Source organism: Rattus norvegicus, chromosome 3, assembly GCF_036323735.1.
Source record: "Rattus norvegicus strain BN/NHsdMcwi chromosome 3, GRCr8, whole genome shotgun sequence".
Lineage (NCBI taxonomy): Eukaryota > Metazoa > Chordata > Mammalia > Rodentia > Muridae > Rattus > Rattus norvegicus.
Genome location: NC_086021.1, coordinates 185,116,632 through 185,141,504, shown reverse-complemented (window position 1 = coordinate 185,141,504; position 24,873 = coordinate 185,116,632). Strand labels below are relative to the sequence as shown.

At 38.6% G+C, this 24,873-nt stretch overlaps 1 protein-coding gene across 5 annotated transcripts in view; it reads right to left on the bottom strand.

Annotated features, from left to right (window-relative positions):
* Window positions 1–24,873, bottom strand: part of Zfp931 (zinc finger protein 931) — an 80,828-nt gene that overhangs the window by 24,919 nt on the left and 31,036 nt on the right. For 3 of the 5 annotated variants that reach the window (XM_008762575.4, XM_039106748.1, XM_063285133.1), the window contains 3 exons: window positions 21,258–21,384; window positions 20,987–21,047; window positions 17,151–19,837 (listed from right to left, as the gene is read on the bottom strand). The exons of the other annotated variants lie outside the window; for them this stretch is intronic. In XM_008762575.4, coding sequence (XP_008760797.2) covers window positions 19,045–19,837; window positions 20,987–21,047; window positions 21,258–21,384 — 981 coding nt within the window. In that variant the 3' untranslated portion in view covers window positions 17,151–19,044. Of the gene's footprint in view, window positions 1–17,150; window positions 19,838–20,986; window positions 21,048–21,257; window positions 21,385–24,873 lie in introns of those variants that run through there. 5 annotated transcript variants of the gene reach the window in all.

Here is a 24,873-nt window from a genome sequence, read left to right as displayed (position 1 = left end):
GGTACAACCATTCTGGAAATCAGTCTGGAGGTTCCTCAGAAAATTGGACATTGAATTACCTGAGGACCAAGCTATACCTCTCTTGTGCATATACCCAAAAGATGCTCCAACATATAACAAAGACACATGCTCCACTTGTTCATAGCAGCCTTATTTATAATAGCTGGAAGCTGGAAAGAACTCAGATGCCTTTCAACAGAGGAATGGATACAGGAAATGTGGTATATCTACACAGTGGAATACTACTCCGCTCTCAAAAACAATGATTTTTATGAAATCCATAAGCAAATGGATGGAACTGGAAAATATCATCCTGAGTGAGTTAACCCAATCACAGAAAAACACACATGGTATGCACTGATAAGTGAATATTAGCCCAAATGCTTGAATTACCCTAATGCACAGAACAAATGAAACTCAAGAAGGATGAACAAAATATGAATGTTTCATTCCTTCTTTAAAAGGGGAACAAGAATACACTTGGGAGGCAAAGCTTAGAACAGAGGCTGAAGGAATGACCACTTAGCGCCTGCCACACATGTGGCTCATACATATACAGCCACCAAACTAGATAAGAAAGATGAAGCAAAGAAGTGCAGACTGACAGGAACCGGATGTAGATCTCTCCTGAGGGACACAGCCAGAATATGGCAAATACATAAGCAAATGCCAGCAGCAAACAACTGAACTGAGAATGGGACCCCCATTGAAGGAATCAAAGAAAGGACTGAAAGTGCTTGAAGGGGCTTGAGACCCATATGAACAACAATGCCAACCAACCAGAGCTTCCAGGGACTAAGCCACTACCCAAAGACTATACATGGACTGACCCTGGGCTCCAACTGCATAGGCAGCAATGAATAGCCTAGTAAGGGCACCAGTGGAAGGGGAAGCCCTTTGCCCTGCCAAGACTGAACTCCCAGTGGATGTAATAGTTTGGGGGAGGGCAGGAAAGATGGAAAGGGGAACAACCATATGTAAGGGGAGATGGAGGGGTTAGGGGCATGTTGGCCTCGATACCCGGAAAAATAATTACAAATGAAACGTAAATAAGAAATACCCAATTTAATAAAAATGGAGGAAAAAAAGAAATAATAAAAGCAAAATAAAAAAAAAGAAATTCCATCATAGACTTTGTTTTTGGTTAAGTCTCATGAAGAGCATTTTAATGAAAAAAAAAAAAGGGAAGTTGAGAGAGGAAAAGTACAAACATGTGAGTATTAAAATTGTCCTCACCAGTAAAATGGAGCTGAATCCTGTGCTCAAGGATATTAAATTGAATTAAGGAAGCAATGACCTTGTGGCAAGATCCCACCCAGATAAATTAGCTCCAGCCAACTTAGAGCAAAGTTTTAATCCCAGCAGACAGGAGTACATGTCTCTGCAATCGAAAACTTTGTATTCTGTGGACAACCCCTTCCAGGCCACATTCACTTTATGTTTTACTTTTAAAAAATCCTTCAAGTACACACAAAATGTTTAAATTTATTTCCAAGGCTCAGTGCTATTGTTAAAATACAGTAACAATAGCAACTTGGGAAAGAAAGCATAATTTGATATCACAGTTCCTAGTTACATCCCATTATTGGATGATGTCATAAGGCCAGGAGCTTGATACAAGCATTCACAGCTATCCACAGACAAGAGCAGAGATCGCTGAGATCATGTGTGCTAATGAACAGTTCACTTTCTGAATTCTTCCACAACCAGGGTCCGTCCCTAGGAAATAAAGCACTCACTGTAGTGAGTGTATTCATCTCAAGAAACATAATTATGGCAGTATCCCACAGATATAGTCAGATCAAACCTGATTCAAATGGTCCCTGCTTGAGACTTTCCTTCCTGTGATTCTAGATTGTGCTAAGGTGACAATTAGAAGGATCCATCACATCCTCTTAATTTCTACAGTAAATGAGCTAGACCAAATAAGCAAGTATTCTGGCATTTGAACAAACTGGAGCACTTGTGCATAGTTGGGGGATTGTGAGAGGATCCCACTCTATAAAAAATGGTATGGTGCCTGCCTTAGCAAAAGTATTAGCAGGGAAGCCCATGATTGCACTTACAGAATTCCTGAACACCAGGTGTCATATAGGTTTCCACAGACAGGTTCATCACAACCATATCGTCAAGACATGCAAGTAGAAACGGCCAGACTTCATTAGAGAGGTAAAGAAGTAAGGAATTCATGATTAATATAGAGAAAAGAGTATCAGTCATTATATCTGCCATAATGTGGATGAACATTGAAGTCTCTCAGTGGTTTTTCTATTGTTGTGATAAAACGCCATAGCAAAGGGAGCACATGGAAAAGCTTATTGTGGACTTACAGTTTCATAGTAAGTACAGTAAGATTTTACAGCCATTGTCGCAAGACATTTGTTCTTATTGTGAGCCCCAAGATTTTGAATCTGAAAAATTTGTTGCTTGTTGTGCTGTGGCTCAGCTGTAGGACATAACTTTAATTCTGAGAGATTTCTATGAACAGCTTTAAATGAACTTTACCATAAATCAAAATTAAAAGCAAGGTGACAATTGAATGTGAATTAACACAGGATGTGGAAAGGGAGGCAATGCGCTGAGGAGTATTTAAGATAACTTGGGAGAAAGAGAAAGGACCCTTTATTTCTGGGTAGTCAGTTGAGGAATAAGGTCAGTTGGGTTCTTTTTTGCCTTCTGATCTAGAAGAATTTCACCACAACATTGGCCTCCTGAGTCTTCAGTGGTAAATTTGAATGTTTGGGATTTCACAAAAAAAAAAAAAAAAAAAAAAAAAAAAAAAAAGGAATCAACAATCATGGCACTGAAAGTGGCAATCAGCAGGTGTCATGGTGTTGCCACAGTAGGTAATACATTACACCTTGAATCTTGATCCACAAGGATGACCCAGAAAAAAAGACACTCAGAATTGTTCGGGCTTCAGAAACATCAAAGTCTGTCTGCTCCTGCCCCAGGAATCACAAGACCTCTAAAAAGTCATATCAACTAATCTTTGCCCAATTGTCCGACCAATCAGGGACAGAATATGCAAACATATGAGTGTATATTAAGCATTCTCTTTCAAACCACCAGGAGGTCCTTAGGCAAAGTGCAATGAGCCACCCTCACAGTGACCAAGAAACACTTCAGGATCCTTAGAGTTATCAAACATACAGAGTTAGTATTTAGTCAGAGCCAATATGTGGGTGACAAACGTGAAAATTAATTTTTCTGTAGGCACAGAGTACAAATTTTGAAGATCAAAAATACTGCGTAGATGTTACTTGAAATTTATACATCATTTTCTTAACACGCTGAATTAGATAACTGAATGAAGAAAGATGGTAGATCATAGATTCTGTGTACTTTACTGCAAGTAAAAGGAAAAGCAAGCAAGGAAAATAGGAGGAGAGTATGTGGAACAGAAAGATGAACAGGAGAAGAACAAAAAGAAGAGGAAGAGGAGGAAGAAGAGGAGGAGAAGTACGTGGAGGTGGAGAGGAATGGCAAGGATGAGGGACACCAGGGGAGTTGGGACTCAGAGGTTAAGTTGGTGGACATAAGGAGGCATCCCTAACTTTGCTCCGTCTGGTGAAAGGACTGGCCTCTAAATCACTGGAAGCACCATGCTGAATGAGGAGCCCATACCTTGCTCCACACAGTGAGGGCACAGATGCCAAGAGGGTATAACATCTTGTGATTTGTCCCTGGGCTTTTCTTTCTGAGAAAGTTTGCATAGCATCATAAATTGTACCTCTTGTGCAGAATGCTCTTTTGTCAATAATTATGCCAGTGAACCAGGCTCTAAATAGCTCAGATGATAAAGAACTTACCTTGTGTTGTTTTGTACATGCTTGGCCAAGTGGGTGGAGTTGTTAGGTGTGTACCATTGGAGCAGGTATATCACTGTGGTTGTGGTCATTATGATCCCTTTCCTAGCTGCCTGGAAGCCAGTATTCTGCTATCAGCTGACAGCTAATGATGTAGAACTCTGAGTTCCTCCTGTACTATGCCTACCAGTATGCTGCCATGTTCCTCTCTTGATGATAGTGGGCTGAAACTCTGAACCTGTACGCCAATCCCACCTAAATGATGTCCTTTATGAGATTTGCTTTGTTCAAAGTGACTGTTTCAAGCAGTTAACCACCAGAGACCACATGCAAGCATAAAAGTGTGAGCTGACCCCTAGCAACACTTAGTACAGTATGACCCCAGACAGATATCTCAATCTGCAAGTTGATTCAGGTCAACTTGTACCCCGATGAACTACAGTTATATAGAAGCTGTTGTGAGTTGGAAGCTGTGAGAAATTTTTATTCTGCTTGCCTATAAATGGTACTGAAAAAATCCAAATTGTATGCAGTGTTGCCCAGTTTCTCTGCCACCCCAGTGTCCTGATTGCTCTGACCCTACCAAGGGACTCCAACACACTAGATGATGACAGATGTGGATGTAGGGGGCATCTCCAGAAGGAATAAGAGGATGTGGGAGAGATTGCTAGGATGTGCCAGAGACCTGGAATGGGGGATGGTCCATGGAATATATGAGTGTGAATGTACCTGAGATTCACTCCAAAGAGTGTGTGATATGGAGCCTGATGTGACCACCTTCTGTAAGCTGCCTGGATTCCCAATGAAGGAACGATCATACTAACTGATCTGCCTAAGGGAGGCGTAGGGACTAAGAAGGAGTGGGTTCTGAGGGAGTGGCCCAAGTTCAGACTCATCCCATGGACAAGCACAAATCCCTGACAATATTAATGATGCGCTGCATCCTTACAGACAGGGGCCTACCTTATCTATCCTCTTAGAGGATTTGGGCAGCGACTGTCTAAAATGGCAAACACTGGAGGGAGTTCCAGGAATTTGTGGACTATTTCCAGGAGGAATTGAGGAATCTAGAAGTAATAAGAACTTCACAAGTAGAACAACAGAGTTAATTGACCTCTATCCTTAAGAGTTACCAGAGAATTATTAAAAAACTAAAGAACAATCAAAGCCTGGTCCTGTGCCACCACCCAAAAACATGTATAGCCTATGTGCAGCTTGGAGCTTGTTATTCATATATGTTCCCCAACAACTGGAACAGAGATGGTCCCTCAGCCTGTTGGCTGCTTGTCCTGTCTCTTTTCCTAACTTCCCTGCCTATTCTCATGGACATGGCAATAATGAAAAAATACTTTTTATCTTACAATAAGTACAGATGACAATGTTTTACTACTATAATGTTTAGCTAATTTTATTTGCAATAGGAAAGGTCTACAGTATGTAATGCTCGCAACATAAATTTGAACACTGTATAAAGAGGTTTTATAATTTTGTGCCCCAGTCTCCACATATCTTTCATGCTTTAAGAACCCATATCATGGAACCTCGCTGATCCCGGCCCACAGGTCCCTGTTCCCAAACCCCTTGAGGGAGAGAGAGCTCATCGCCTAGACCTGGGGGAAATCCTGAGACTGTAGTGCAGGAGCGATGGCCACTTCTGCCCGCCTTTGCCCACATCCTTGGTCCAAGAGGAAACTGTATAGGGCCTCTGGGCACAGGAAGAGAGGGGCAGACAAGCTGCAGGAGTCCTATGGTACAGACTGCGCCCAGATCTGAACGAAACCGGTCAAACAGCTCCCTGCACCCAAATCCCATGGGAGGGAGAGTTAGAACTTCAGAGGTGCAAACACACTTGGGAAAACAAATGAGACTACTGTCTGCCCACATTTCTGACTCCAGAGGAAAATGCCTAGCATAGGGACCCAGGAGAAGGAGAGGCTGGCCCTTCTGGCTGCTGCCCTCATCAAGAGCTGAAACCGAGCCCCAAGGAGCGACCTCAAGCCCAAGACCAGAGGTAAGACCAACTTTTCTGCTCCAAGTGACCTGCCTGGTGAACTCAGGACAAACACCCCCAGGAACAGCTGAAAGTCAGTGGACAGGAACGACTCCATTCCTGAATGCAGAACACTCTGTTCCCAGAACTGGCTGAAAGAAAACAGGAAAACAGGTATACAGCACACCTGTCACACAGGCATATAGGATGGTCAAGCCACTGTCAGAAATAGCAGAACAAGGTAACACAAGAGACAACCTCATGGCAAGAGGCAAGTACAGGAATCTAAGCAACAGAAACCAAGACTACATGGAATCATTAGAACCCAGTTCTCCCACCAAAGCAAACAATGAATATCAAACACACCAGAAAAGCAAGACCTAGATTTAAAATCACATTTGATCATGATGATGGAGGACACTAAGAAAGACATAAATAACTCCCTTAAAGAAATCCAGGAAAACACAACTAAACAAATAGAAACTCTTAAAGAGGAAACACAAAAATCCCTGAAAGAATTATAGGAAAACACAATCAAACAGGTGAAGGAATTGAAAATGGAAATAGAAACAATAAAGAAAGCAAAAAGGGAGACAAACCTGGATATAGAAAACCAAAGGAAGAGACAAGCAGCCATAGATACAAGCATCACCAACAGAACAATAGAAGAAAGAATCTCAGAGCAGAAGATTCCACAGAAATCATCAACAGAACTGTCAAAGATAATGTAAAACAGAAAAAGCTACTATCCCAAAAAATACAGGAAATCCAGGATGCAATGAGAAGATCAAACCTAACGCTAATAGGTATAGAAGAGAGTGAAATCTACCAACTCAAAGGACCACTAAATATCTTCAACAAAATCATAGAAGAAAACTTCCCTAACCTAAAGAAAGAGATGCCCATGGACATACAAGAAGCCTACAGAACTCCAAATACATTGGACCAGAAAATAAACTCCTCCCCTCACATAATAATCAAAACAGCAAAGGTACAAAACAAAGAAAGAATATTAAAGCAGTAAGGGGAACAGGTCAAGTAACATATAAAGGCAGACCAGAGACTTTGAAAGCTAGAATATCCTGGACAGATGTCATACAGAGCCTAAGAGAACACAAATGCAAGCCGTTTACTGTACCAGCAAAACTCTCATAACATAGATGGAGAAACGAAGATATTCCATGACAAAACCAAATTTATACAATGTCTTTCTACAAATCCAACCATACAAAGGATAATACATAGTAAAGCCCAACACAAGGAGGCAAGCTACACCTAGAAAAAGCAAGAAACTAATTGTTTTGCAACAAAACAAAGAGAAGACAAGCACAGAAACATAATCTCAACTGCATGTACGATGATAAAAGGAAGCAACAGTCACTATTCCTTAATATCTGTCAATATCAATGGACTCAATTCACCAATAAAAAGACATAGATAAACAAACTGGAACGTAATGAGGACCCAGCATTTTGCTGCTTATAGGAAACACACCTCAGAGGCTAGAAAACAAATTGTCAAGCAAATGGTCTGAAGAAGCAACCTGGAGTCGCCATTCTAATATAGAATAAAATCGGTTTTCAACCAAAAGTCATCAAAAAAGATAAAGAAGGACACTTCATATTCATTGAAGGAAAAATCCACCAAGATGAACTCTCAATTTTAAATATATATGCTCCAAATACAAGGGCACCTACATACATAAAAGAAACCTTACTAAAACTCAAAGCACACATTACACCTCACACAATAATAGTTGGAGATTTCAACACCTCATTCTTATCAATGCACAGATCATGGAAACAGAAATTAAACAGAGACATAGACAGACTATGAAGAGAAGTCATGAACCAAATGGACTTAACAGATATTTATAGAACACTCTATCTAAACAGAAGGATATACCTTCTTGTCACCAAGTCACAACACTTTCTCCAAAATTGACCATATAAGCTGGCATAAAACAGAACTGAAGAGATACAGAATGATAGAAAAGATACCTTGCGTCCTGTCAAATCACCATGGGCTAAAGCTGGTCTTCAACAACAATAAGGAAAGAACACCCACATATACATGGAAGTTGAACAATGCTCTCTACTCAATGATAACCTGGTCAAGGAAGAAATAAAGAAAGAAATTAAAGACTTCTTAGAATTTAATGAAAATGAAGGAACAACATTCCCAAACTTATGGGACACAATGAAAGCTGTGCTAAAAAGAAAACCCATGGCTCTGAGCGCCTGCAGAGAGAAACAGGAGAGAGCATTTATCAGCAGCTTGACAGCACACCTAAAAGCTGTAGAAGAAAAAGAAGCAAATACACCCAGGAGGAGGAGAAGGCAGGAAATAATCAAACTCAGAGCTGAAATCAACCAAGTAGAAACAAAAAGGACTATATTAGAATTAACAGAACTAAAACCTGATTCTTTGAGAAGATCAGAAAGATAAACCCTTAGCCTGACTAACCAGAGGACACAGAGATTGTGTCCAAATGAACAAAGTCAGAAATGAAAAAAGGGAGACATAACAACAGAATCAGAAGAAATTCAAAAAATCATCACATCCTACTACAAAAGCCTATATTCAACAAATCTTGAAAATCTGGAGGAAACGGACAATTTCTTAGACAGATACCAGGTCCCAAATTTAAATTAGGTTAAACCATATAAACAACCCCATAACTCCTGAAGAAATAAAAAATCATTAAAAGTCTCCCAACCAAAACGAGCCCAGGTCCAGATGGGTTCAGTGCCGAATGCTATTTGACCTTCATAGAAGGAAGACCTCATACCAATACTATCCAAAATATTCCATAAAATTGAAACAGATGGAGCGTTACAGAATTCCTTCTATTAAGTCACAATTGCTCTTCTACCTAAACCACAGAAAAACTGAACAAAGAGAACTACAGACCAATTTCCCTTATGAATATCAACACAAAAATACTCAATAAATTCTTGCAAACTGAGTACAAGAACAAATCAAAACAAACATCCATCATGATCAAGTAGGCTTCATCCCAGGTATGGAGGGATGGTTTAATATATGGAAAACCATCAACGTAATCCATTATATAAACAAACAAAGATAAAAACCACCTTATCATTTTATTGGATGCTGAGAAAGCATTTGACAGAATTCAACACTGCTTCATGATAAAAGTCCTGGAAAGAACAGGAATTCAATGCCTATACCTAAGCATAGTAAAGCCATATACAGCAAACCAGTAGCTAACATTAAACTAAATGGAGAGAAACTTGAAGCAATTCCACTAAAATTAGGGAAAAGACAAGTCTGCCCACTCTCTCCCTACTTATTCAATATAGTTCTCAAAGTCCTAGACAAAGCAATCAGACAAGAAAAGGAGATGAAAGGGATACAGATTGGAAAGGAAGAAGTCAAAATATCACTATTTGCAGATGATATGATAGTATATTTAAGTGATCCCTATAGTTAAACAGAGAACTACTAAACCTGATAAACACGTTCAGCAAAGTGGCTGGGTATAAAATGAACTCAAATAAATCAGTAGCCTTTCTCTACACAAAAGAGAAACAAGGTGCGAAAGAAATTAGGGAAATGACACTCTTCATAATAGGCCCAAATAATATAAAATAATTCAGTGTGACTTTAAAGAAGCAAGTGAAGGATCTGTATGATAGGAACTTCAAGCCTCTGAAGAAAGAAATTGAAGTAGATCTCAGAAGATGGAAAGGCCTCCCAAACTCATGGATTGGCAGGAATAATATAGTAAAAATGGCCATTTTACCAAAAGCAATCTACAGATTCAATGCAACCCTCATCAAAATTCCAAATCAATTTTTCATAGAGTTAGACAGAGCCATTTGCAAATTCATCTGGAATAACAACAACAACAACAACAACAACAACAACAACAACAACAACAACAACAACAAAAACAAAACAAAACAAAACAAAAAAAAAAAACCCCAGGATAGCTAAAACTATCCTCAATAATAAAAGGACTTCAGGGGGAATCATTCTCCCTGATCTCAAGCAGTACTACAGAGCAATAGTGATAAAAACTATATGGTACTGGTACAGAGACAGGCATACAAACCTGGAATAGAATTGAAGACCCAGAAATGAACTCACACACTTATGGTCACTTGATTTCTGACAAAGGAGCCAAATCCATCCAATGGAAAAAAGATAGCATTTTCAGCAAATGGTGCTGGTACAACTGGAGGTCAGCATGTAGAAGAGTGCAGATTGATTCATGCTTATCACCCTGTACAAATCTAAAGTCCAAGTGGATCAAGACCTCCACATCAAACCAGTTACACTCAAACTAATAGAAGAAAAAGTGGTTACGAATCTCAAACACATGGGCACTGGAGAAAATTTCCTGAACAAAATACCAGTGGCTTATGCTCTAAGATCAAGATCGATAAATGGAATCTCATAGAACTACAAAGCTTCTGAAAGACAAAAGACATTGTTGTTAGGACAAAACAGCAACCAACAGACTGAGAAAAGATCTTTACCAGTCCTACAACAGATAGAGGGCTTATATCCAAAATATACAAAGAACTCGTGAAGTTAGACTGCAGGGAGACAAATAACTTTATTAAAAAATGCGGTCTAGAGCAAAACAAAAATTCACAGCTGAGGAATGTCGAATAACTGAGGAGCACCTAAAGAAATGTTCAACATCTTTAGTCATAAAGGAAATGCAAATCAAAACAACCCTGAGATTCCACCTCACACCAGTCAGAAGGGCTAATATCAAAAGTTCCGGTGACAGCAGATGCTGGCGAGGACGTGGAGAAAGAGGAACACTCGTACATTGTTGCTGGGATTGAGGACTGGTACAACCATTCAGGAAAACAGTCTGGAGATTCCTTAGAAAATTTGACATTGCACTACCTGAGGACCCAGCTATACTTACCTCTTTTGCACATATACCCGAAATATCCTACAACATATAACAAAGACACATGCTCCACTTGTTCATAGCAGCCTTATTTATAATAGCCAGAAGCTGGAAAGAACCCAGATGCCCTTCAACAGAGGAATGGATATAGAATATGTGGTACATCTACACAATGGAATACTACTCAGCTATGAAAAACAACGACTTTATGATACACACACACACACACACAAACACTAAATGTCTTATTAAAAATACATCTCATTTCTTTTACATTATCTAACTACTCTAGATAATCTCTTGTGATGACATACTTGAAGATGAAGTACCAAATGGTACCTATTTGCAACCTGAAGAAGAATTGAACATCAAAAATATGTACATATCTATAACAATGAAGATATGCTGCGACAAACACACCTAGTTGCTGATTATCCTATTTTTTACCATCTTAGAGCTACATGAAAATGCTGTTTTGTATACATATGAAGTATTTCATGATTCTTACATTCTTTTTTTAAATATTTTAACTTTAACATTGTTAAAATGTGTTGACCAAAGAGGACACATTGACGTGCATCTACATTGAAGTGTATCTTCTATGCTATAACTTGTATTCAGTAGGCTGACATGTAAAAATCAAGATGCAAAACATTCCCTTGACTAACGACTGACATCCAAGTGAGGATACATAACAAATCACAATATCTGAAGGGAATTTGTGACACTTCTGTGGTCACATCACATGTGGCCCTACTCCCCTCTAAAGGCAAGGCTAAATTTTATTGTTCTATAAGTTGCTTTAGACATTGTGCTTTATCATATCAACAGATAATGCAATAATACACGTCCAAAATGTTTTATACCTGGTTGAGAAATGTCATGTAATTGAAGAGAAGTAAGATTACAATTTTTAAGAAAATAGGATCATTACATCATACAGCTTCAAAAGATTACCAACTCATTGTTTCTCCTGAAAACTACTCTTGTGTAGCTGAATGTGTGTTTTCTATAGATCATACCAAACCCTTTATAGTCATAGATTCCCTGCAGTGTAGTTCATTACATCCTTTTAGACTAATGAGATATACAAAGAATATGAGATTAATTATATACTGAACATTTTAGTCTTGTAATAATAATACTTAATGTGCAAAATATTACCATAGCCACTATAAATATGGATTTATTTTCAGTATGACATTTTCTGATGATATTTGAGAATAAGGCTACAGGTAAATGGTTTACCAATTGCTTATTCGTAGGAATCCTGTCCAGTATTTATTATGTATTTGTTCATAATTGTGTTATAAAAAGGCTTTTACACATTAATTACATTGGTAGGGTTTCTCGTCAATGTCATTATTTTTTTACTTATTGAAAAATGACTGATAAGCAAATGCTGGGTGTAATGGTAGTTGGTTAATATCCTCTTCTGTGTGGTGACAACTGCATAAGTTTACTAATTAGAACCATCTGAGTATAGCAATTTTCATCATCTCAAATGCAGGATTCTTGTGCAATTTTGGAACAGATTTAACACAAGTAGCATTAGAACCAATCCATATTTCACTCATTTTGCACATTACAAAGGTGTTTTATCTGAGATATGCATTGACTATTGTTATAACCGTTATATGTATAGGGTATGATATACACTAACAACTTCCTGTTCTTCAATTTGGGCAATATACATACATTATGTTAGCACCTATCCTAGTTTACAGAGTTTACAATTCTATACTTGAATCATGTTTTTATTTTAATTTGCATTACCATCTGAAAACCATCCTTTCATATATGCATCATTTTTCTCAATGGTAAAGAACTTTAGGTTTTATTTGAGACTTTAACAAGTCTTCAACCACAACAGACATCTGAGTAGCAATGTATTTATGTGAAGCAAAAAAAAAATAGCTTACAAAACTTAAACTTCAGAGATGGCTGATTACCAGCATGTCCCCATATTCCTCAAAATGTTGGAGCATCTGCCTTCAGCCTTCTGGCCCAGAATCTTCTGACAGACTTAAAGTAACAAAGGAATTCTTATGAAAGACTAGAAATTTCTGTCTTGGCTGAACCAAGCTTATGAATCTGCTGCACCTTGTGTTCTTTCCTGGACAGTATTTTTGTCTGTAGATGAATTAGAGCAATTCTCACCCAATGGCTATTATGCCAAACATGGAGCAACTCCATATAGAGATTATTATACTCAATATCCTCTGTAAACTATGATGGGGGTATTTTCAGGAGCTGACATGCCTAATAGTCAAAATTCTTATAATGCTGAAATGATAACTAATGCCAGATTCTGTGGATTGCTGATGTTTTTCAAGACAATCTATAGATTAAGTATGTCTGAATTGTTAAATGTTTTCTACACTTAGCTATTTCCATTTGAATAATATTGAAAACAATTCATCATAACTAAATCAGAATCTAATATAATCATCAGTTTACTATTTGTCCCTTAAATAGCATAAGTTAATGATTTTAAACAGTATATAATAGCATGTACAGAAGGACTGGATCTGAGGCTTGTATTGTTAAATGAGTGGTATAGGTACAATGCTTAAGTAAGAGTAATGATATTAATTTCAAATTTTAAAACAAGATATATATTAATACCAATGAAAATATTAAAGTTGTATTAATACATAAATTCTGTACCAATGCAAGAATTTATAATTCAAATTTGCAACAAATGCATAGATTCCTATTCATATATGTTTATGACTATACAATGCTTTGTTCAATATATTTAGTTACCCTTCCTGTTTATTTCCTCCTTGTTTTAAAGTAAGACCATTTCAAAATTACCCCTTAAAATAGCATCCTACAAATTACTTATAAAACCATCATAAACAGACACCCAAAATATGGGACCAGTGCTGGGAGCCAAGCATGCTCAGTCTCAGGAATACTTCTCAGGAATTCTCTGCTCATTATATGGCCCCTATGTCCAGAAAAATTAAGCCAGTTACAGCCTTGGGACACCTAGCCAGTTGTCTGTTCTTATCACTGTTACAGCCTCTGCCTCCAGCTCTCTGTTCTTATCAGAGTATACCTGAAATTTATGGTTTAAGGGTTATACGGAGGGTGGTGGCAATGATGGATTGTCCTGAGTAGCCTTCCTCCCTCCTTGACTTTCTAAGTCGCTGTTTTCTAAAATAAAGTTTGAGAGCTTGAACAGAACACAGACTTGCTTTCCTTCATTGCGCCTCCTGTCCCCCATTCTTTCGTCCCTTCCCAGGTCTACTCTGAACCCCTGCTGGCCAGAGCAGATCACAATGACTATACTCCACAAAAATCTTCCTCCTGCATTCAGGAACGAACTTTTTAAAGGGGATGGAAGGGGTAGCAAAATTATAATAAAATATTGGTTAGAATTAAGAAAGCTAGCTTTACCATTTGTTTTCCAGTCTCTGCATGCTTGGAAGACTCAGGGTTTGACTGACATTCTGCAATCTGTCTGAAAGGCTGATGAACTGAGTCCACTGTGAGTTAGCAGTAATTTTTGAAACTGTTCTCAAAGCAAGTCTCTGGAAACAGCATCACAAGGCAGGTAGCTGGAATAGCAGGTCATCTCAGCCTCCCTGCAAATGATTCTTGTAAAGCAGAACATGCTGCAATATATGAATCTTACAACCAAGATTTTAGTACTATTAAGATCTTTGTATGCACTGTACAAAGTGCACAGATCAGCTAAGATGAAATGTTCCTCCTTGTTTGAGAAATTGAAAGACCAACTATCCATTCATGAGTTGTTTTCATCAATAACCAATAGTAGTAAATCTTCATTCATGCCATGTGAAAAATTTCACTATGAATCTTAACTGTTACATAACCAACAACATGTCTAGTTTTAGCTGAAGTGACATGTTTATGTCTAGACCAGTTACAGGGTTGTTCCCATGAGGAAGAATCAGGGAATCAAGTTTTCTGTTCAGTTTTTTTTTTTCTCAAACTTTTCTTTTCTGTATCCAAGATCTTAAAAGGGTTCTTCCTCTGTTACAACTGATCTCCTTGTTCCAGTAACCCAAAATTATCAATTGTGTAGAATGATTCAATTAGCAGTTTCCTTTCTCTTCATCCCTGACCTCTTTCTCAAGGATTTCTCACATAACTACCAAGCTTACAACCACACATTTTGATAAAGAATTCAAAATAACCAAAACCATCTAAGTAACTGTTATCCTTTGAGACAGTGCTCCTCCCCTGTTATCCTGCCTTGTTCGTACATGAGAAAAAGGTCTATGTTCATAGAATTTTTCTGGCATAAGGTTATTCTTCCTATATCCTGCTCTTCATGTACATTTTGAGATCAAAATAGTCTATTTCTTTATCTATGCATACTTAAATTCTATATTCTATGGAACTGAATATCTCCATCAGTATTGTTATATATCTATACATCTATATTTATATACCCTTTCAATTTATGTAAGTTGAATACACCTCCTTTACTACGGATTTAAAATCAGATAAATTCCCTTCTATTTCTGTATAAGCCTATTTCCAGACTCTTAATTTGTCATACCTGGACTAGCCAATTCCAGCATTCCTGTGTAGCTCTTGGTCAAAGATCCCAAGGGCCTTCCCTGACAAAGACTTACGCAAATTTTCTTTAAAGCATTTTTTCCATTCATTCTCCATTGTGTGGACATTAATTTCATTTAGTATAATTTGTTGAGATAGGGTTTCTTTCTATCTTTCTGCCTTTGTTTCCTATGATTGAGATCAAAGGCCTGGATTACTTTCTTTCACATATACTTTAAAATACTTAACCAATCACCACTATATATCTTTTATCCTTAAAATCAGTAAAACAAATGTCATCTATCTCTGTGTCCTTTGCTTAATAACAGGCAGGAAACCTCTCCCACCGACCTCTGTCTCTGCCTTCTGAGCAACCTCTCTTAGTACAATGGGGGCTTCCAGCACTTCTGAGCTCAAACACTTTGAGTCAGACAGAAATCTTTCAGAAGGGCCTGTGGTAAACCCCTGCCACCCAGCTTCCTGTGTTAGTTTGGGGAACTTTACTGTATCCCAGCTCATGCCAGGAACCCCAGAATTATGCCAAAGTTTCAGCACACCATTTTTTGTAGTTCTGAACCTGCACAACTTGGTAAGGACCTATGTGGCTCCAGAAAAATGAGTGACTATGCTAATAATCCAATTTCCCCCAGGAGATTAGGGAATCTCACATCATGGCCTGTTTTCCATTTGGGAAATTCCAATTAATTTTTAATACCTACAATCAAGCCTACAGGTGAGACACATTGTGCAGAGAAGGTTGGTTTTTTTGCTCTACAACTGGACACCACCTGCCTGAGTTCCTGGCTGCTCTAGAAAATGCTATGGCTTCTCAAATGAAACACAGACACACGCAGACTCACAGACACACAGAGTGCATTAGAAACCAATCCTGAGAGACACAGCCATAATACGGCAAATACATAGGTGAATGCCAGCAGCAAACCACTGAACTGAGAACAGGATCCCTGTAGAAGGAATGAGAGAAAGGACTGAAAGAGATGAAGGGGCTTGAAACCCCTTATGAACAACAACACCAACCAACCAGGGACTAAGGCACTACTCAAAGACTATACATGGACTGACCCTGGGCTCCAAATACGTAGGTAGCAATGAACAGCCAAGTAGGGGAACCAGTGGAAGGGGAAGCCCTTGGTCTTGCCTAGGCCGGACCCTCAGTGAATGGAATTGATGGGGGAAGGGTGGTAATGGGGGGTGGATGTGGAGGGGAACACCCATATAGAAAGGGAAGGAGAGGGATTAGGGGGATGTTGGCATGGAAACCGGTAAAGGGATTAAGATTTGAAATGTAAATAAGAAATACCCAATTTACTAAAGATAGGAAAAAAAAAAGAAACCAAACCACAATTGGGAAGAAGCAAAAAAGAAAAAAACAAGCACAATCCCTAAGTATTCCCGTTTTGTTATCACCTCTCATTTAATCATAAGATGAACATAACTTCATATTCCCAGGCAGACGAGAGTTGTGGACTTCCAATTGGTGCACCACCTTCCCTTACTCATATTTTATTTTTTTAAAAACATGACTGTCGCTGGAGAGATGGCTCAGCGGTTAAGAGCACCCGACTACTCTTCCAGAGGTCCTGAGTTCAATTCCCAACAACCACATGGTGGCTCACAACCATCTGTAAAGAGATCCGATGCCCCCTTCTGGTGTATCTGAAGACAGCTACAGTGTACTTATATATAAAAACATGACTGTCACTAAAAATGCCCTCTGCCATTTATGTTGTGTTCCTCAAAATATAACATTATTTTCTTACCACCATAGAACAAATGAATATCATTGATTAAACTATACCACCCACATCCTAAAACAGTTGACACTGAAAACTACATGAACACCTACAACTCAAACCTGCTTGGTGGAAAAATGTAGGAGAACTTGGCACAGATGTTTCTGTTTCCTCTTAGTTTTTTTATTTATTGTTTAAACTTTTTTCACAGTCCTGACTTATGCCCCTCCCAGGTCACCCTGTCAGAGTTAAATATCCTACACCTCCTCCTCCATCTCCAAGAGGATGTCCCCATCTCACCATCCCACTTTCTGTGGCCCTAAGTCTCTTGAGGGTTAGGTGTATCTTCTCTGAATGAGTCCAGACACAAATGTCTTCTGCTGTATGTGTTGGGGGGTCTCATATCATCATGTGCATGCTGCCTGGTTGGTTGCTCAGTGTCTGAGACATCCCAGGTGTCCAGGTCATTTGTCACTGCTGGTATTCCTATACGATCAGTCTTCAGGTTCTTCCAGGTTTTTCCTTATTCAACCACAGGAATCACCAGTTTCTCCCCATTGCTTGGGTGTAATTGTCTCTCTCTGACTCTTTTAGCTGCTTAGTTGGGCCTCTGAGAAGGCATGCATGATAGGCCCCTGTTTGTAAGCATACCATTGCATGAATAATAGTTTCAGACCATGGTACCTTCCTGAGCTGGTACCATATTTGGACCTCCTTTTTCTGAGGCTCTTTTCCATTTTTGTTCTTTCAAAGACAATTCTGGGTCAGAGGTTTTGACTGTGGGATGGCAGCTCTATCACACTCTGACTCACACTGAATAGTAGGCTGTCTCACTTGTCACAGTTTAGGACCTGAGTTCATTTTCTGACAATGATCCAGGAGCAGCTTTATTCCAATAAATTCCTGTCATTTTCTTCACCTAAGTTGTGCTGGATTTTAGAGGACCCCATTCCACAAAGGCTTTACCACATTGTTTATACACATATCTTTACAGTATGATTACTTTCATGATGATAAAGATTGTAGAAATGTGCAAATGATTCACTATGTTCAATGCATTCATAGGTTATTTTCCCCACTCTGGGATGATGAGGATGTGTGATGATTGAGAAGTCTTCTCTATCTTAAATGCATTAACATAGTTTCTCCACAGTATGGATTATTTCATGATGATGGAGACTATAGAAATCCCTGAAGGCTTCACAATATTAAATGAACTCATAGGATTTTATTAAATACACTGAGAACATTTCTCTACACTATGGTTTATTTTGTGCCTTTGAGTCTGACTGACATGTGAAAGCTTTACCATATAGCTTACATTCATAGGGTTTTTCACCTGTTTGTCTTCTGTTATGTATTTGAAGATGATTGCAATATACAAAGGCTTTTCCCATTGTTTGTATACATAGGGTTACTTTGTGTCTTCTTTTATTTGCTTGAAGAGTACTGTAATTGTCAAAAGGGTTACCATATTGCTTATATTCATAGGGTTTATATGCCGTGTGTATTATTTAATTTGCTAGGAGATGATTGTTTTGTGCAAAGGTTTTACCACATTACTTACAGTCAGAGCATTTCTCTTCACTACATGTTCTTTCATGGATTTGAAGATGAATGTGATGGAAAAGGACTTCAGTACATTGATGACATTCATTGGGTTTCTCCACTGAACGTGTTTATGTATTTGGAGTCCACTTCTTTGTGAAAAAGTTTTAAAACCACATTGAATACATTTCACAGTTTCCGTCTTGTATTATTTTGGAGATCTCTGCTTTGTGAAAAAGCTTTCACGCACTGGGTCCAGTCAAAGGTTTCCCTTAACTATATGTTTTTTTCCAGGTGAAGAGGTTTAATGAAAGAAGAAGAGTAAAAGAGAGGAGGAAAAAAGGCCAGCCATGAAAGGTGGAGGAAAGGGGTGGGGAGAGTAGGGACAAAGGAGAAGAGCAGAGAATAAAAGAGAGCAAAGAGCAAGACAGGTGTAAGAGCATATATGCTCTGTTATGCATGCGAAGACCACTGATTTTTTAAAAAGTTTAACCACACTGGTTACATTCACAGGGCTTTTCCTCTTAAGTGTGTTCTTTCGTGTGCTCGGAGATTACTCCTTCCTGCAAAGGATTTACCACACTGGTTACATTCAAAAGGTTTCTCTCCTGTATGTGTTTGTTTATGTTCTTGAAGAGACCATGTGACTGCAAAGGCTTTACCACATTGATTGCATTTATAGGGTTTCTCTCCTGTGTGCGTTCTTTTATGCTTTTGGAGATGACTGCTTTGTGCAAAGGCTTTACCACAATGGATACATTCATAGGGTTTCTCTCCTGTGTGCATTCTTTTATGGGTTTGCAGATGACTATTTTGTGCAAAGCCTTTACCACATTGGTTACATTCATAGGGTTTCTCTCCTGTATGTGTTCTTTTATGTGTTTGGAGAGCAAAGCTTCGTCCAAAGGCTTTACCACATTGGTTACATTCATAAGGTTTCTCTCCTGTATGTGTTCTTTTATGTATTTGGAGATCACCAATTTGTGCAAAGGCTTTAACACATTGATTACATTTATAGGGTTTCTCTCCTGTATGTGTTCTTTTATGTTTTTGGAGATCACCAATTTGTGCAAAGGCTTTAACACATTGCTTACATTTATAGGGTTTTTCTCCTGTATGTGTTCTTTTATGTATTTTGAGACTACATTTTTGTGATAAAGCTTTTCCACATTGGTTACATTCATAGGATTTCTCTCCATTTTCTGTTATTTCATACCTTTTGGTATGACTCTGGTGTGCAAAGGGTTTACCATATTGAAAAAAATCAGAGGGTTGCTTTCCAGTAAAACTTCTTTCATGCCTGCAAATACAATTGGCACATGTAAATTTTTCTCCCATTGATTATATTCATGTCTTTTTACCTCTATGAATTCATTTCAAATTTGGTTTAATTCTGAAGAGCAACATGATCTTGACATAATATTAGTTTCTTAACATTCAAAGGTGTTCCCTGTCATTATGGGTTTTCTTGTATGTTTGAAATTTGTGAAATAGGAAGAGCATTGATTACAGGACTCACATTTATCGCATAATTTTTCGATAATAGATTATTCACATCTTTGAAGACAACATTATGATCATAGAGCTTATGCACTCTGATTGCAAACATAAATTTTGCTCTCATGTAAGTAATACTATATTTGGAACATGAACCAATGCAAACAGAAAAATTTCTAAAACCCTAGTTCTCATGAAGAGATTCAGCTCTTAGAATTTGTAAATGCCCCAGTAATGGTCAAAAACTAATTATTCATAAACTCGTACTACATTAAGAAATTCTACTCAAAGTGGGGTCTAATGAGCATCTTCTAATTGTTCTGACGAAGATTGAGGTATGCTGTTTCTTTCACTGCTCCTGTGTTCACATGGCTTATATCCATCCTGACATATAACATCCATATTAAAAGAAGAAAAACAAGTGAAAGAGTTCCTCAGTACATTGACAACCTTCAATTTTTTTCCCTCATCCAGATGTAGCACAGGGATTAAGGTTTCTCAACAAAACTATTCATGAATATCATAAACTGGCCTATTCACTAAATTTAACAGTGTTATTACAAGTATACGGTTATCCACAGACTTACTATGCATTATTTCGTTATTACGAGGTTGTAGACATATACTTATGAACTAATAATATGTTTCCTTTTTGCAATAGGTAAGAGATGTGAGGTTGAACCTAGTGAAAGTTCTACGCTCTGTTTCTGCTGTGCTTGATTCAAATGGTCACATATCTGTCAAGCTATTCTTTCTGTGACTTCCTAATTAAGAAATGCCTTGCAAACATAAATTAGATACCCTACATTGGCGTATGTGTTTTCTGAGATTTAGTAATCATTCATAACTTAATGCAGTGCATATTTCATACTGTTGCTTTCCTTTAAAACTTGCATGACATATTAAAGTTTCTTGGGATACAATTTCTTATCAGCTTGCACATGACAATTACCTTCCATGTCTTCTAGAACTTTTAAAATATTCTTCAGTAGTTTGTTCTTTCCAAATGTAGCCTAAAATATGGTACCAGAGAAATTATGTTACATTGTTGGAAATTACAAAACATTTAAATTACTACCTTTAGTGAACTTTAGAACCATGACTGATTTATTCACCTCAGTTTCCCTCATTTTTAAGTGAAATTACAAAATCAAATACAAATATTCAAAACCAGCTGTGCCTACATTCTTCAAAGTAAAAAAAAAATAATTTCGTTATATTACCTGTAGCAGTAAGATTCCTACAGGTCTCTAGCATCACATGTTGGTAGAGACTCTTCTGAGAAGGATCCAGCCATGTCCACTCTTCCTGAGTGAAGTTCACATGCACATCATCATAGGTCACTACCTCCTAAAAGATCCAATACATGTGTACATAACGCAACATGATACAGCCTTCCAGTCTCCATCTGCACCCATAGTTGGGGCTGTCCCAAAGCACTCCAGACCTAAAACTTGCCTGAAGAGTTGGTCTGTGAGGAGGGTTCTCACTCCTAAGTCCACAAGGGAGACTTCACTTTCTCTCTCTGACTGCTCAAAGAGAGACCCACCAGGAGTGCACAGGGCACTGGAAAATCAGAACAACCTGGGATGGGATGTTTCCTTTCACTATCTGCTCCCAGAGCTGGAGCTGTCCCATGGTTCTCTAGACCACAAACCTGCTCACAGAGAGTTGGACTCCTAGGAGTACTCCCTCTCCTAAGCACACAGATGGGACCCCACTATTGAACCATAGATTGACCAAGGACTGAGCCACTGGAAACTTGCAGGCACTGCAGCTGTAGGACGGCCTGGGAGAGGACCCATCTGATCTCCATCTGTGCCCAGAGCAAAGCCTGTGTCATAGCGCTCCAAACTCAAAACAAGCCCAGAGTACACGTCTCACAGGAGTGCTCTCATTCCTAAGATCAGAGGAAGACGGGTTTGCCGGAGGAACAAGCTCCTGTTAGAAACAGCAAGACCAACTAACATCAGCAATAACCAGATGGCAAGAGGCAAGCCCAAGAACCTAGCAACAGAAACCAAGACTACTTGTCATCATCACAACCCAGTTTTCCCACCATAGCAAGTACTGGATATACCAACATACCAGCAAAGTAAGATTTGCGTTTAAATACACATCTCATGTTCATGATAGAGGACTTTAACAAGGACATAAATAACTCCCTGAAAGCAATACAGAACGTGTGTCTACAAGTAATGTTAAAGAGAAAACACAAAAATCCCCTAAACAGTTACAGAAAAAACATAAAGAAAGAGGTGAAGAAAATGAACAAAACCATCCAGAATCTAAAAATGTAAATTGAAACAATAAATAAATCACAAGGAGAGACAATCGGGGAGATAGAAAACCTAGGAAGGAGATCAGGAGTCATAGACGCATCACCAACAAAATATAAGGGATTGAAGAGAGAATCTTGGGGCATAATATAACGTAGGAAACATTGCCACAACAGTCAAAGATAATGCAAAAAACACAAAAGGCTTGGAAGCCAAAACATCCAGGAATTCAAGAACATAATGAGAAGACCAAACATAAGGTAGTAGTTATCTAAAACAGGGAAGGTTTCAAACTTAAAGGGACAGTAAATATCTTCAACAATGTTTCCTTTTTTTTAATTGGGTATTTCTTATTTACGTTTCAAATGTTATTCCCTTTCCCAGTTTAATATCCATAAGTCCCCTAACACCTCCCCCTCTCCTTCTATAAGGATGTTCCCTTCCCCATTCAACATCCCTTACCCCTCCAACCCAAATTAACCCCTACTCGGGGGCGAGGGTCGAACCTTGGAAGGACAAAGGGTTTCTCCTTCCATTGATGCCCATCAATGCCATCTTTTGCTACATATGCAGTTGGAGCCATGGGTCAGTCCATGTATAGTCTTTGGGTAGTAGTTTAATACCTGGAAGCTCTGATTGATTGACGTTGTTCTCAGGGGGTGGCAAGCCCCTTCAGACCTTTTGATCTTTCTCTAATTCCTCCAACAGAGGTCCCATTCTCAGTTCAGGGGTTTGCTACTAGCTTTTGCCTCTGTATTTAACATATTCCAACTCTGTCTCCCAGGAGAGATCTATATCCAATTCTTGTAAGCATGCACTTCTTAGCTTCATCCATCTTATCTAGTTGTGGTTGCTGTATATATATATATATATATATATATATATATATATATATATATATATATATATATATATATATGGGCCACATGTGGGGCAGGGTATGAATGGTCATTCCTTCAGTCTCTGCTCTAAACTTCTCCACCTTATCCATTCCTACGGATATTTTTGGTCCCCTTTTAAAGAAAGAGTGAAGCATCCTCATTTTGGTAATCCTTCTTTTTGAGTTTCAAGTGGTCCGTGGATTGCATCGTGGGTAATTTGAGCTTTTGGCCTAATATCCACTTATCATTGAGTGCACACAATGTGGGTTTTTTGTTTGTTTGTTTGTTTGTTTTGTTTTGCTTTGCTTTGCTTTTTCTGTGATTGGACTACCTCACTCAATATTTTCTAGTTCATTCCATTTGCCTATGAATCTCATGAAATCATTGTTTTTCATAGCTGAGTAGTACTACATTGTGTAGATGTACCTCATTTTCTGTTTCCATTCCTCTGTTGAAGTGCATCTCTGTTCTTTCCAGCTCCTGGCTCTTAGGAATAAGGTTGCTATGAACATAGTGTAGCATGTGTGTTTGTTGTATGTTGGAGCATCTTTTGAGTATATGCCTAGGAGAGGTATAGGTGGGTCTGCAGATAGTACAATATCCAATTTTCTGGAGAGCCTCCAGATGGATTTCCACAGAATTTGTACCAGTTTGCAATCCCACCAACAATGGAAGAGTGTTCCCCTTTCTCCACATCCTTGCCAGTATCTGCTGTCCCTTGAGATTTTTATCCTAGCTATTCTGAGTTGTGTGAGGAGGAAACGCATGGATGTTTTGATTTGCATTTCCCTGATGACTAATGATATTGGACATTACACTACCTGAGGACCCAGCTATATCCCTCCTGGACATATACCCAAAAGATGCTCCAACATACACCAAAGACACATGCTCCACTATGTTCACAGAAGCCTTATTTATAATAGCCAGAAGCTGGAAAGAACCCAGATGCCCTTCAACAGAAGAATGGATTAAAAAAATGTGGTACATCTACACAATGGAGTACTACTCAGCTATCAAAAACAATGACTTCATGAATTCCATAGGCAAATGGAATGAACTAGAAAATATCATCCTGAGTTAGGTAACTCACTCACAGAAAAACACACTTGGTATGAACCCATTGATAAGTGGATATTAGCCAAAAAGCTCGAGTTACCGAAGATGTAATCCACAGACCACAGGAAGCTCATGAAGAAGGATGACCAAAATGTGGATGTTCCCACTCCTTCTTAAAAGGGGAAAAATATCCATAGGAGGGGACATGGAAGTAAAGTTTAGAGCAGTGACTGAAGGGATGGTCATTCAGAGCCTGCCCCACATGTATGTATGTATGTGTGTGTGTGTATATGTGTGTGTGTGTGTGTATGTGTGTGTGTGTGTGTGTGTGTGTGTGTGTGTGTGTGTGTGTGTGTGTGTGTATATACACACAAGCACCAACACTAAGTAAGATTGATGAAACTAAAAAGTGCATGCTGCTGAAAGGGACTGGATATAGATATCTCCTGAGAGACACATCCAGAGCATGTCCAATACAGAGGTCAGTGCTAGCAGCAAACCACAGAACTGAGACCAGGATCCCCTTAGGGGGAATTAGAGGAAGTATTGAAAAAGTTGAAGGAGCTTGCAACCCCATAAAAACATCAATGTCAACCAACCAGAACTTCCAGGTACTAAAC